General features: G+C 62.8%; 1 protein-coding gene across 1 annotated transcript in view; it reads left to right on the top strand.

Moving 5' to 3' along the window:
* RNF40 (ring finger protein 40) overlaps positions 1-12992 on the top strand; it is a gene marked incomplete at its 5' end in the record, with an annotated part of 30031 nt that extends 17039 nt beyond the window's left edge. The window contains 8 exons of the mRNA XM_082781538.1: positions 26-534; positions 2553-2670; positions 2736-2885; positions 4486-4698; positions 7133-7258; positions 9370-9510; positions 10887-10988; positions 12679-12992. Of these exons, the coding sequence (XP_082637664.1) occupies positions 26-534; positions 2553-2670; positions 2736-2885; positions 4486-4698; positions 7133-7258; positions 9370-9510; positions 10887-10988; positions 12679-12855 (1536 nt within the window). The 3' untranslated portion in view covers positions 12856-12992. The remainder of the gene's footprint in view (positions 1-25; positions 535-2552; positions 2671-2735; positions 2886-4485; positions 4699-7132; positions 7259-9369; positions 9511-10886; positions 10989-12678) is intronic.
* Between the last annotated feature and the right edge of the window lie 57 nt (positions 12993-13049).

Raw genomic sequence — 13049 nt, 5'->3', positions numbered from 1 at the left:
CTGACTCCTCCCCTCTCCCCCCCAGCTCCGCCTCCAAGCCAGCGGCGCCCCGCCCCCCTCGGGCCCCGCCCCGCCCCCTCCCCCTCCCCCCTCCTCCTCCTCCTCCACCTCCGCCCCCTCCGCCCCATCGGAGGAGCCCCCGCCCGGCGGGGGCGGAGCCCCCCCAGGCCCCGCCCCCGTCAAAGAAGAAGAAGGCGGGGCCCCTCCAGGCCCCGCCCCCCCGGAACCCAAGCGGGAGGGGCCCCCGGCGGCCACGCCCCCCGCCCCCGTCGAGGCGCCCCCCCCGCCCCGGCGGGAGGAGGAGGAGCCCCCCGCCCCCACCCCCGCCCCCGCCCCTCCCCCTCCGCAGCCCCCTCCCCCTCCCCGCCTCAAGGAGCCCCCTCCCCCCGCCCCCCTCCCCCGCCCGGGGGGGTCCCGGGGGGGTCCCGAGAGGGAGCGGGGGAGGGAGAGGGAGAGGGAGCGCCCCAAGGGCCCCCCCGACGAGCCCAAGAAGAAGGACTCCGAGGTGCTCAAGCAGCTGCGGGGGGAGCTCAAGTGAGGGGGGGGGGCGAAATTTGGGGGGGTTGGGGGGGATTCGGGGGGGTTTGGGGGAGGTTTGGGGGGGTTTGGGTGAGATTTGGGGGGGGTTGAGGGGGCCTTATTGGGGTTTGGGGGGGATATGGGGGGGATTTGGGGCGTGGCGGGGGGATTTGGGGGGGTTATTGGGGGTTTGGGGGGGTTGGGGGGGATTTGGGGGGGATTTAGGGGGTCGTTATTGGGGTTTTGGGGGGATGGCGAGGGGATTTGGGGCGGTATTTGGGGGATTATTGAGGTTTTGGGGGGGTTATGGGGGGGTTATTGGGGTTTTGGGGGGGCTGGGGGGGAGATTTGGGGGGGGGTTGGGGGGATTTGGGGGGGATTTAGGGGGTCGTTATTGGGGTTTCGGGGGGATTTGGGGGGATGGCAGGGGGATTGGGGGGGCAATTTGGGGGATTATTGAGGTTTTTGGGGGGGTTATGGGGGGTTATTGGGGTTTTGGGGGGGCTGGGGGGGAGATTTAGGGGGGTATTTGGTTTTTTGGGGGGGATTTGGGGGGGTTATGGGGGGCAATTTGGGGCATTATTGAGGTTTTGGGGGGGTTATGGGGGGGTTATTGGGGTTTGGGGGGGCGATTTGGGGGAGAATTTGTTTTTTTGGGGGGGTTGGGGGGATGGTGGGGGGATTTGGGGGGGTTATGGGGGCAATTTGGGGCATTATTGAGGTTGGGGGGGGGTTATGGGGGGGGTTATTGGGGTTTTGGGGGGGCTGGGGGGGAGATTTGGGGGGCTGTTTGTTTCTATGGGGGGGGTTTAGGGGATTTGGGGGGGATTTGGGGGGTTGGTGGGGGGATTTGGGGGGTTATGGGGGCAATTTGGGGGATTATTGAGGTTTTTGGGGGGGTTATGGGGGGGTTATTGGGGGTTTGGGGGGGCTGGGGGGGAGATTTGGGGGGGTATTTGTTTCTTTGGGGGGGGTTGGGGGGATTTGGGGGGGTTATGGGGGCAATTTGGGGGATTATTGAGGTTTTTGGGGGGGTTATGGGGGGTTATTGGGGTTTGGGGGGGCGATTTGGGGGGGGTGTTTGTTTTTTTTGGGGGGGTTTGGGGGATTTGGAGGGGATTTGGGGGGATTTGGGGGGGTGGCGGGGGGATTTGGGGGAGTAATGGGGGATATTTGGGGGATTATTGAGGTTATGGGGGGTTATTGGGGTTTTGGGGGGGCTGGGGGGGAGATTTGGGGGGCTGTTTGTTTTTATGGGGGGGGTTTAGGGGATTTGGGGGGGATTTGGGGGGGTTATGGGGGCAATTTGGGGGATTAGTGAGGTTTTTGGGGGGGTTATGGGGGGGTTATTGGGGTTTGGGGGGGTGATTTGGGGGGGTATTTGGTTTTTTTTGGGGGGGTTGGAGGAGTTTTGGGGGGGTTGGGGGGATTTGGGGGGATGGCGGGGGGATTTGGGGGGGATTTGGGGGATTATTGAGGTTTTGGGGGGGTTATGGGGGGGTTATTGGGGTTTTGGGGGGGGCTATGGGGGAGATTTGGGGGGTATTTGTTTTTTTTTGGGGGGGGTTGGGGGGATTTGGGGGGGTTATGGGGGCAATTTGGGGTACTATTGAGGTTTTGGGGGGTTATGGGGGGGTTATTGGGGTTTGGGGGGGCAATTTGGGGGTTATTTGTTTTTTTTGGGGGGTTATGGGGTCGTTACTGGGGTTTTGGGGATTTTGGTGTCAGTTTGGGGGATTTTGGTATCATTTTGGGAGGTTTTGATGGGAGTTTTGGGGGTTTTGATGGGAGTTTTGGGGGATTTTGGTGTCAGTTTTGGGGGTTTTGGTGTCAGTTTGGGTGATTTTGGTGTCAGTTTGAGGGATTTTGGTGTCAGTTTGGGTAATTTTGATGTCAATTTGGGGCATTTTGGTGCCAGTTCGGCATTACCGGGGCCAGTTTTGCCGCACTTTCCATATCCCTACCACAACATTGACTATGCAAACGACATGCAAACGACCCTAACCGTATGCTAACGATATGCAAATGAGCAGGAAGGCGCAGGAGAGCCAGAAGGAGATGAAACTGCTCCTGGACATGTACAAATCGGCGCCCAAGGAGCAGCGCGACAAGGTGCAGCTGATGGCGGCCGAGAGGAAGAGCAAGGCCGAGGTGAGGCCGGGCGCTTGACGAGGGGCTAATTAGCCATCGGGAGGCCTTAACGAGATGCTAATTAGGCCGAGGAGCTGCGGGGGAGGGCGAGGGAGCTGGAGGAGAGGGAGCGGCGCGAGAGCAAGAAGCTGGCGGACGAGGAGGCGCTGCGGCGCCTGCGCCAGGCCGAGGAGCAGATCGAGCACCTCCAGCGCAAGCTGGCGGCCACCAAGCAGGTGGGCGGGGCTTCAGGGGGGTGGGCGGGGCTTAGGGGGGCGTGGGCGGGGCTTGGGGTGGGCGTGGTCCAAGGTGGGAGGGGCTTGAGGGGGTGGCGGGGTGGGGTGGGGTAGAGGGGAGGTGATGGTGGAGGGGTGGGCGGGGCTTAATGGGGATGGGTGGGGCTTAAGGGGGGTGGGCGGGGCTTAGGGGGGTGTGGGCGGGGCTTGGGGTGGGCGTGGTCGAAGGTGGGAGGGGCTGGAGGGGGTGGGTGGGGTGGTGGGTTGGGGTAGGGGGTGGTGGTGGAGGGGTGGGCGGGGCTTAATGGGGGATGGGTGGGGCTTAAGGGGAGTGGGCGGGGCTTGAGGGGGTGTGGGCGGGGCTTGGGGTGGGCGTGGTCAAAGGTGGGAGGGGCTTGAGGGGGTGGGTGGGGTGGTGGGGTGGGCTAGAGGGTGGGTGATGGTGGAGGAGTGGGCGGGGCTTAATGGGGATGGGCGGGGCTTAAAGGGAGTGGGCGTGGCCTAAATGGATGGGCGGGGCTAATGAGTGGGTGTGGTCACAGCTGGGCGGGACTTGGAGGAGGGGTTGGGGATATGGGATGGGTTGGGCTAGAGGGTGGGCGATGGTGGAGGGGTGGGCGGGGCTTAAAGGGGGTGGGTGGGGCTTAAGGGGAGTGGGCAGGGCTTGAAGGGAGTGGGAGTGGCCTAAATGGGTGGGCAGGTTAATGAGTGGGTGTGGTCACTGGTGGGCGGGGCTTGAGAGGGTGGGTGGGGTGACAGGATGCATTGGGCTAGGTGATGGTGCAGGGGTGGGAGGGGCTTAAAGGGAGTGGGCGGGGCTTAACGGGGGTGGGAGGGGCCTAAATGGATGCGCGGGGCTAATGGGTGGAAGGGGCCACGAGTGGGCGGGGCTTGGAGTGGGTGGGGCTGAAGGGGGGTTGTAGGGTGGGCGATGGTGGAGGAGTGGGTATAGATGGGGTGGGCAGGGCTAAAAGGGATGGGCGTGGCTAAAACGGGAGGGCGGGGCTTAAATAGTGGGTGGGGCTTGTATGGGTGGGTGTGGTCACGGGGTGGGCGGGGCTTAAAGGATGGTGGGGGTATGGGGTGGGTGCTGCTACAAGGGAGGGCACGGATGGGGTGGGCGGGGCTAAAACTGATGGGCGGGGCTAAGAGTGATGGGCGGGGCTTAGGGGAGAGGGCGGGGCTTACAGATAAAAGGGGTGGAGCCCTTTCGGAAGGGGGCGGGACCTTAGGGGGGCAGGAGGGCAGGGCGTTCCAACAGGGCCCGGCGGGCGGGGCCGATGACATCAGGGGCCCGCCCTATATTTTCACGGGCGCCTTCGGTGACGTCACCGGCCTCGCTATGACATCATAAGACCAGTTACGACGTCATAAGACCAGTTATGACGTCATAAGACCGGTTATGACATCATAAGACCGGTTATGACGTCATAAGAGCAGTTACGGCGTCCCCCGCCCGGTTCACGGCGCGCGCCGTCGGGGCCGGGGAGCGGCGGCGATGGCGCGCCCTTCGCCCGTTGACCCCGTTGGGCTTTGCCGATGACGTCACGGGGCTTTTCCGATGACGTCACCGCCCTTTTTTGATGACGTCACGGGGCAGGAGGAGGAGGCGCTGCTGTCGGAGATGGACGTGACGGGCCAGGCCTTCGAGGACATGCAGGAGCAGAACCTGCGGCTGCTGCAGCAGCTGCGCGAGAAGGACGACGCCAACTTCAAGCTGATGTCGGAGCGCATCAAGGCCAACCAGATCCACAAGCTGCTGCGCGAGGAGAAGGACGAGCTGGCCGAGCAGGTCCTGGCCCTCAAGGCGCAGGTAGAACGAGGAGGGGGGGGGGTGGGGACCCAAAAATTTGGGTTGAGGACACCCAAGGGTCCAAGGTGGTGGAGAATCTGGTATTTGGGTTGAGGACACCCAAGGGTTCAAGGTGGTGGGATCCCAAAAGTTTGGGTTGGGGACACCCAAGAGTCCAAGGTGGTGGAGACCCAGATGTTGGGGTTGACGCCACCCAAGGGTCCAAGGTGGTGGAGACCCCAATCCTTGGGTTGAGGACACCCAAGGGTCCAAGATGATGGAGACCCAAAAATTTGGGATGAGGACGCCCAATGGTCCGAGGTGGTGGACACCCAAGGGTCCAAGGTGGTGGAGACCCAAGTGTCCGAGGTGGTGGAGACCCAAAAATTTGGGTTGAGGACACCCAAGGGTCCTCAAGGTCGTAGAGACCCAAAAATTTGGGGTGAGGCCACCCAAGGGTCCAAGATGACGGAGACCCCAAATCCTTGGCTTGAGGCCACCCAAGGGTCCAACGTTGAGCCCACCCAAGTGCCCAAGACGACGGAGACCCCAAAATTGGGGTCGAGAACCCCCAAGTGCCCAAGATGATGGAGACCCAGACGTTTGGGTTGAGGACACCCAAGGGTCCAAGGTGGAGGACACCCAAGGGTCCAAGGTCATGGAGACCCAGATATTTGGGTTGAGGACACCCAAGGGTCCAAGATGATGGAGACCCAAGGGTCCGAGGTGGTGGAGACCCAAGGGTCTGAGGTGATGGAGACCCAAAAATTTGGGATGAGGACACCCAAGGGTCCAAGGTGATGGAGACCCAGATATTTGGGTTGAGGACACCCAAGGGTCCAAGGTGGTGGAGACCCAAGAGTCTGAGGTGATGGAGACCCAAAAATTTGGGTTGAGGACACCCAAGGGTTCAAGGTGGTGGACACCCAAGGGTCCAAGGTTGCGGAGACCCAAGGGTCTTAGGTGGTGGAGACCCAAAAATTTGGGGTGAGGACACCCAAGGGTCCAAGGTGGAGGACACCCAAGGGTCTGAGGTGATGGAGACCCAGATGTTTGGGTTGAGGACACCCAAGGGTCCAAGATAGAGGAGACCCAAGGGTCCGAGGTGGTGGAGACTCAAAAATTTGGGATGAGGACACCCAAGGGTCCAAGATGATGGAGACCCAAGTGTCCAAGGTGGTGGAGACCCAAAAATTTGGGGTGAGGCCACCCAAGGGTCCAAGGTGGAGGACACCCAAGGGTCTGAGGTGATGGAGACCCAAAAATTTGGGGTGAGGCCACCCAAGGGTCCAAGGTCGTGGAGACCCAAAAATTTGGGGTGAGGCCACCCAAGGGTCCAAGATGACGGAGACCCCAAATCCTTGGCTTGAGGCCACCCAAGGGTCCAAGGTGGAGCCCACCCAAGTGCCCAAGACGACGGAGACCCCAAAATTGGGGTCGAGAACCCCCAAGTGCCCAAGATGATGGAGACCCAGACGTTTGGGTTGAGGACACCCAAGGGTCCAAGGTGGAGGACACCCAAGGGTCCAAGGTCATGGAGACCCAGATATTTGGGTTGAGGACACCCAAGGGTCCAAGATGATGGAGACCCAAGGGTCCGAGGTGGTGGAGACCCAAGGGTCTGAGGTGATGGAGACCCAAAAATTTGGGATGAGGACACCCAAGGGTCCAAGGTGATGGAGACCCAGATATTTGGGTTGAGGACACCCAAGGGTCCAAGGTGGTGGAGACCCAAGAGTCTGAGGTGATGGAGACCCAAAAATTTGGGTTGAGGACACCCAAGGGTTCAAGGTGGTGGACACCCAAGGGTCCAAGGTTGCGGAGACCCAAGGGTCTTAGGTGGTGGAGACCCAAAAATTTGGGGTGAGGACACCCAAGGGTCCAAGGTGGAGGACACCCAAGGGTCTGAGGTGATGGAGACCCAGATGTTTGGGTTGAGGACACCCAAGGGTCCAAGATAGAGGAGACCCAAGGGTCCGAGGTGGTGGAGACTCAAAAATTTGGGATGAGGACACCCAAGGGTCCAAGATGATGGAGACCCAAGTGTCCAAGGTGGTGGAGACCCAAAAATTTGGGGTGAGGCCACCCAAGGGTCCAAGGTGGAGGACACCCAAGGGTCTGAGGTGATGGAGACCCAAAAATTTGGGGTGAGGCCACCCAAGGGTCCAAGGTCGTGGAGACCCAAAAATTTGGGGTGAGGCCACCCAAGGGTCCAAGATGACGGAGACCCCAAATCCTTGGCTTGAGGCCACCCAAGGGTCCAAGGTGGAGCCCACCCAAGTGCCCAAGACGACGGAGACCCCAAAATTGGGGTCGAGAACCCCCAAGTGCCCGATGCCCTGCAGACCCTCGCCCACCTCCCCGTGACGGATCCCACCCACGGCTCCTGACCCCCCACCCCCACCCCGGGGTGTCGCGGGTGCCCACCCTCGGCGTCACCCCATCCCCCCCCCAGGTGGACGCGCAGCTGCTGGTGGTGCAGAAGCTGGAGGAGAAGGAGCGGGTGCTGCAGGGCAGCCTGGCCTCGGTGGAGAAGGAGCTGGCGCTGCGCTCCCAGGCCCTGGAGCTCAACAAGAGGAAGGCGAGCACCTTTGGGTGGGGGTGGGGGGGGGGGCACCCAAGGGTGCGGGGCGGGGACGGGGACGGCGGCTCAAAGGGAGTTGAGGGGCGTGGGTGGGCGTCGTGAGGGGAACCGACCCTGTGGGACCCGACCCTATGGGACCCGACCCTATGGGATGTAGGGGATGGGGGTGGGCGTCATGAGGGGACCCAACCCTATGGGACCCAACCCTATGGGACCCGACCCTATAGGGTGTAGGGGATGGGGGTGGGCATCATGAGGGGACCCAACCCTATGGGACCCAACCCTATAGGATCTAGGGGATGGGGGTGGGCATCATGAGGGGACCCAACCCTATAGGACCCAACCCTATGGGACCAACCCTATAGGATGTAGGGGATGGGGGTGGGCATCATGAGGGGACCCAACCCTATAAGACCCAAGGGTCATGGGTGGCCATCACCAAGGAACCCAACCCTATAGGATTTAGGGGTCATGGGTGGCCATCACGAGGGGACCCAACCCTATGGGACCAACCCTATAGGATGTAGGGGATGGGGGTGGGCATCACGAGGGGACCCGACCCTATAGGACCAACCCTATGGGATGGAGGGGATGGGGGTGGGCATCACAAGAAGACCCAACCCTATTGTACCCAACCCTATGGGACCCAACCCTATGGGACCAACCCTATGGGACCCAACCCTATAGGATCTAGGGGATGGGGGTGGGCATCACGAGGGGACCCAACCCTATAGGACCAACCCTATGGGATGTAGGGGATGGGGGTGGGCATCATGAGGGGACCCGACCCTATGGGACCCAACCCTACAGGACCTGGTTGCCCATCACAAGGGGACCCAAGACAAGGGGACCCAACCCTCCAGGACCCAACCCTGCGGGACCCAACCCTATGGGCCCCAACCCTACAGGACCCGACCCTACGGGCCCCAACCCTACATGACCTGAACCTATGGGGCCCAACCCTCCAGGACCCAACCCTACGGGACCCAAGACAAGGGACCCGACCCTATGGGCCCCAACCCTACAGGACCCGACCCTATGGGACCCAAAACAAGGGGACCCGACCCTATGGGACCTGGTTGCCCATCATGAGGAGACCCAACCCTACAGGACCCGACCCTATGGGCCCCGACCCTATGGGACCCAACCCTACAGGACCCAACCCTACAGGACCCAAGACAAGGGACCCAACGCTATGGGCCCCAACCCTACAGGACCCAACCCTATGGGACCCAAGACAAGGGACCCGACCCTACAGGCCCCAACCCTACAGGCCCCAACCCTATGGGCCCCAACCCTATAGGATCTAGGGGACATGGGTGGTCATCATGGAGGAACCCAACCCTATAGGATCTAGGGGATGGGGGTGGCCATCATGAGGAGACCCGACCCTACAGGACCCAACCCTACAGGACCCAACCCTACGGGCCCCAACCCTATGGGCCCCAACCCTACAGGACCCGACCCTATGGGCCCCAACCCTACAGGACCCAACCCTATGGGGCCCAACCCTACAGGACCTGACCCTATGGGCCCCAACCCTACAGGACCCAAGACAAGGGACCCAACCCTATGGGCCCCAACCCTACAGGACCCGACCCTATGGGACCCAAAACAAGGGGACCCGACCCTATGGGACCTGGTTGCCCATCATGAGGAGACCCAACCCTACAGGCCCCAACCCTACAGGACCCGACCCTATGGGCCCCAACCCTACAGGACCCAACCCTACGGGACCCAAGACAAGGGACCCGATCCTACAGGCCCCAACCCTACAGGCCCCAACCCTACAGGACCCAACCCTATGGGCCCCAACCCTATAGGATCTAGGGGTCATGGGTGGCCATCATGAAGGAACCCAACCCTATAGGACCTAGGGGATGGGGGTGGCCATCATGAGGGGCCCCAACCCTATGGGACCCAACCCTACAGGACCTGGTTGCCCATCACAAGGGGACCCAACCCTACAGAACCCGACCCTATGGGCCCCAACCCTACAGAACCCGACCCTACGGGCCCCAACCCTACATGACCCGACCCTATGGGACTTGGGGGGTCCTTGGGGACCCCGGTGACCCTCCCCGCGTCCCCCCCCCCCCCCCCAACAGGCGGTGGAGGCGGCGCAGTTGGCCGAGGACCTGCGGGCGCAGGGGGAGCACGTCCAGGCCCGGCTGCGGGAGCTGCAGGCCTGCGCCGCCGAGAACCGGGCCGCCAAGGACAAGGAGTCCCTCAGCCTCAAGAGGGCCCAGGTGGGCGCCTATGGGATCCATAGGGGGCGCTGGGGGGGGCTATAGGTCCTGGGGGGGGACCTATGGGTGGGCTGGGGGGGGCTATGGGGGTGTGGGGGCGTCTATGGGGGGGCTGGGGGCGTCTGTGGGGGGTCTGGGGGCGCCTATAGGGTGTCTGGGGGTACCTATAGGGGGCAGGGGGACCTATAGGGGGTCTGGGGGGGGACCTAGAGGGGGTCTGGGGGTACCTATATGGGGATCTATAGGGGGTCTGGGGGAACCTATAGGGGGTCTATGGGGATCTATAGGGGGTCTGGGGTACCTATAGGGGGGCTATGGGGACCTATGGGGGGTCTGGGGGTACCTATATGGGGGATATAGGGACCTATAGGGGGTCTGGGGGTACCTATAGGGGGGCTATGGGGATCTATAGGGAGTCTGGGGGTACCTATAGGGGGTCTGGGGGTACCTATATGGGGGCTATGGGGACCTATAGGGGGTCTGGGGGTACCTATAGGGGGTAGGGGGACCTATAGGGGGTCTGGGGGGACCTATAGGGGGTCTGGGGGGACCTATAGGGGGGCTATGGGGATCTGTAGGGGGTCTGGGGGTACCTATAGGGGGTCTGTAGGTGGTGTGGGGGTCCTATAGGGGTTCTGGGGGAACCTATATGGGGGCTATGGGGATCTGTAGGGGGTCTGGGGGTACCTATAGGGGGGCTATGGGGATCTATAGGGGGTCTGGGGGTACCTATAGGGGGGCTATGGGGACCTATAGGGGGTCTGGGGGTACCTATATGGGGGCTATGGGGATCTATAGGGGGTCTGGGGGTACCTATAGGGGGTCTGGGGGTACCTATATGGGGGCTATGGGGATCTATAGGGGGTCTGGGGGAACCTATAGGGGGTCTATGGGGATCTATAGGGGGTCTGGGGGGCCCTATAGGGGTCTGGGGGCACCTATAGGGGGGCTATGGGGATCTATAGGGGGTCTGTGGGGACGTGGGGGGGTGCCTGGGGGGACCTATAGGGGGCAGGGGGACCTATGGGGGGTCCGGGGGGGGACCTATAGGGGGTGTGGGGGTCCTTCTGGGGGGCATGGGGACCTATGGGGGTCTGGGGGCACCTATAGGGGGGGTGTGAGGACCTATAGGGTGTCTGGGGGAAGCTATAGGGGGCTGTGGGGACCTATAGGGGTCTGGGGGGGACATTTAGGGGGTCTGGGGGGCCTGTAGGGGGGGTCTGGGGGAACCTATAGGAGATCTGAGGGGCTCTGAAGGGGGCAAATTCGGGCTTCCGGGGGTCCCTTCGGGGGCATATGGGCTCTATAGGGGTCTGGGGGGGAGAGGGGGGGGGCACCCATGGGTGCCGTGGGTCACCCCCCACCCCCCCCCCCAGGAGGAGCTGTCGCGGCTGCGCCGGAAGCTGGAGAAGCAGCGGAAGGTGGAGGTGTACGCCGACGCCGACCAGATCCTGCAGGAGGAGATCAAGGAGTACCGGGTGCGGGGCGGGGAGCACCCATGGGTGCTGGTTGGGGGACGGGGGTGGGCCGGGAGGTCCCGGTCGGGGGGTTGGGGAAGCAGCGGGGGGGGTTGGAGGGCCTTGGGGGGAGGTTGGGGGGACGTGGAGGGGGCTGGAGGGGGTTGGGGTGGGGTCGCAGCAGCCATGGGTGGGGTTGGAGCACCCATGGGTGGGGTTGGAGGGCTCTTGAGTTGACTTTGGAGGACCTGGGATGGGGCTGGAGGACCTTGGGGTTGGGTCCTAGCACCCATGGGTGCGGTTGGAGGACCTTGGGGTTGGGTGGTAGCACCCATGGGTGGGGCTGGAGGACCTTGGGTGAAGGTTGGAGGACCTTAGATGGGGTTGGAGAACCTTCAGGTTGGGTCGTAGCACCCATGGGTGGGACTGGAGCACCCATGGGTGGGCTTGGAGGACCTTGGGGTTGGGTCCTAGCACCCATGGGTGGGGTCGGAGGACCTTCCGGTTGAGTTGGAGCACCCATGGGTGGGTCTGGAGGACCTTCAGGTTGAGTCCTAGCACCCATGGGTGGGGTATGAGGACCTGGGTTGGGTCTGGAGGACCTTGGGGTTGGGTTGTAGCACCCATGGGTGGGGTTGGAGCACCCTTGGGTGGGGTCAGAGGAGCTGGGATGGGTCTGGAGCACCTTGGGGTTGGGTTGTAGCACCCATGGGTGGTGGTGGAGGGCTCTTGAGTTGACTTTGGAGGACCTGGGATGGGGTTGGAGGACCTTGGGGTTAGGTCCTAGCACCCATGGGTGGGGTCATGGACCTGGGATGGGGTTGGAGGACCTTGGGGTTGAGTTGGAGCACCCATGGGTGGCTCTGGAGGACCTTCAGGTTGAGTCCTAGCACCCATGGGTGGGGTTGGAGGACCTGGGTTGGGTCTGGAGGCCCTTGGTGTTGGGTGGTAGCACCCATGGGTGGGGTTGGAGGACGTTAGATGGGGCTGGAGGACCTCGAGGTTCAGTCCTAGCACCCATGGGTGGGGTTGGAGCACCCTTGGGTGCGGTCAGAGGACCTGGGACGGGCTTGGAGGACCTTGGGGTTGGGTCCTAGCACCCATGGGTGGGGTTGGAGGACCTTAGATGGGTCTAGAGGACCTTGGGGTTGAGTTGGAGCACCCATGGGTTGGGTTGGAGCACCCATGGGTGGGGTTGGAGCACCCATGGGTGGGGTTGGAGGGCTCTTGAGTTGATCTTGGAGGACCTGGGATGGGGTTGGAGGACTTTGGGATTGGGTCCTAGCACCCATGGGTGCAGTTGGAAGACCTGGGATGGGGTTGGAGCACCCATGGGTGGGGTTGGAGGACCTTGGGGTTGAGTTGGAGCACCCATGGGTGGGGTTGCAGGACCTGGGTTGGGTCTGGAGGCCCTTGGTGTTGGGTGGTAGCACCCATGGGTGGGGTTGGAGGACGTTAGATGGGGCTGGAGGACCTCGAGGTTCAGTCCTAGCACCCATGGGTGGGGTTGGAGCACCCTTGGGTGGGGTCAGAGGACCTGGGTTGGGTCTGGAGCACCTTGGGGTTGGGTCGTAGCACCCACGGGTTGGATCCTAGCACCCACGGGTGGGGTCTGGAGAACCGTGGCTGCATCCCCAGGACCTTGGGGTGCACCGGCGGCACCCATGGGTGCCCGGGCGGGGCTGACGGCCATCTTGCCCCGCCCCCCCAGGCCCGCCTGACGTGCCCGTGCTGCAACGCCCGCAAGAAGGACGCCGTCCTCACCAAGTGCTTCCACGTCTTCTGCTTCGAGTGCGTCAAGAGCCGCTACGACACCCGCCAGCGCAAGTGCCCCAAGTGCAACGCCGCCTTCGGCGCCCACGACTTCCACCGCGTCTACATCAGCTGAGCCCCCCCCCCCCCCAACCCCGCCCCCCGGCACCCATGGGTGCTCCCCGACCGACCCCGGGTGCTCTACGGCCAACGGTGGGTCTTGGGGGTTGGCCAACGTCAACTTGGAGGACCGTGGGATCCTTTGTGGGTGTGTTAGGTGAAGACCGTGGGCACCCATGGGTGCTTCTTGATGTCCTGGGGTGCTCCAAA

The sequence above is a fragment of the Aythya marila genome (genome assembly GCF_965140915.1).
Source record: "Aythya marila genome assembly, chromosome: 31".
In the NCBI taxonomy this organism is placed as follows: Eukaryota; Metazoa; Chordata; class Aves; order Anseriformes; family Anatidae; genus Aythya; species Aythya marila.
The sequence above is the reverse complement of the archived record's forward strand: the minus strand, read 5'-3'. Positions and strand labels throughout refer to the sequence as shown.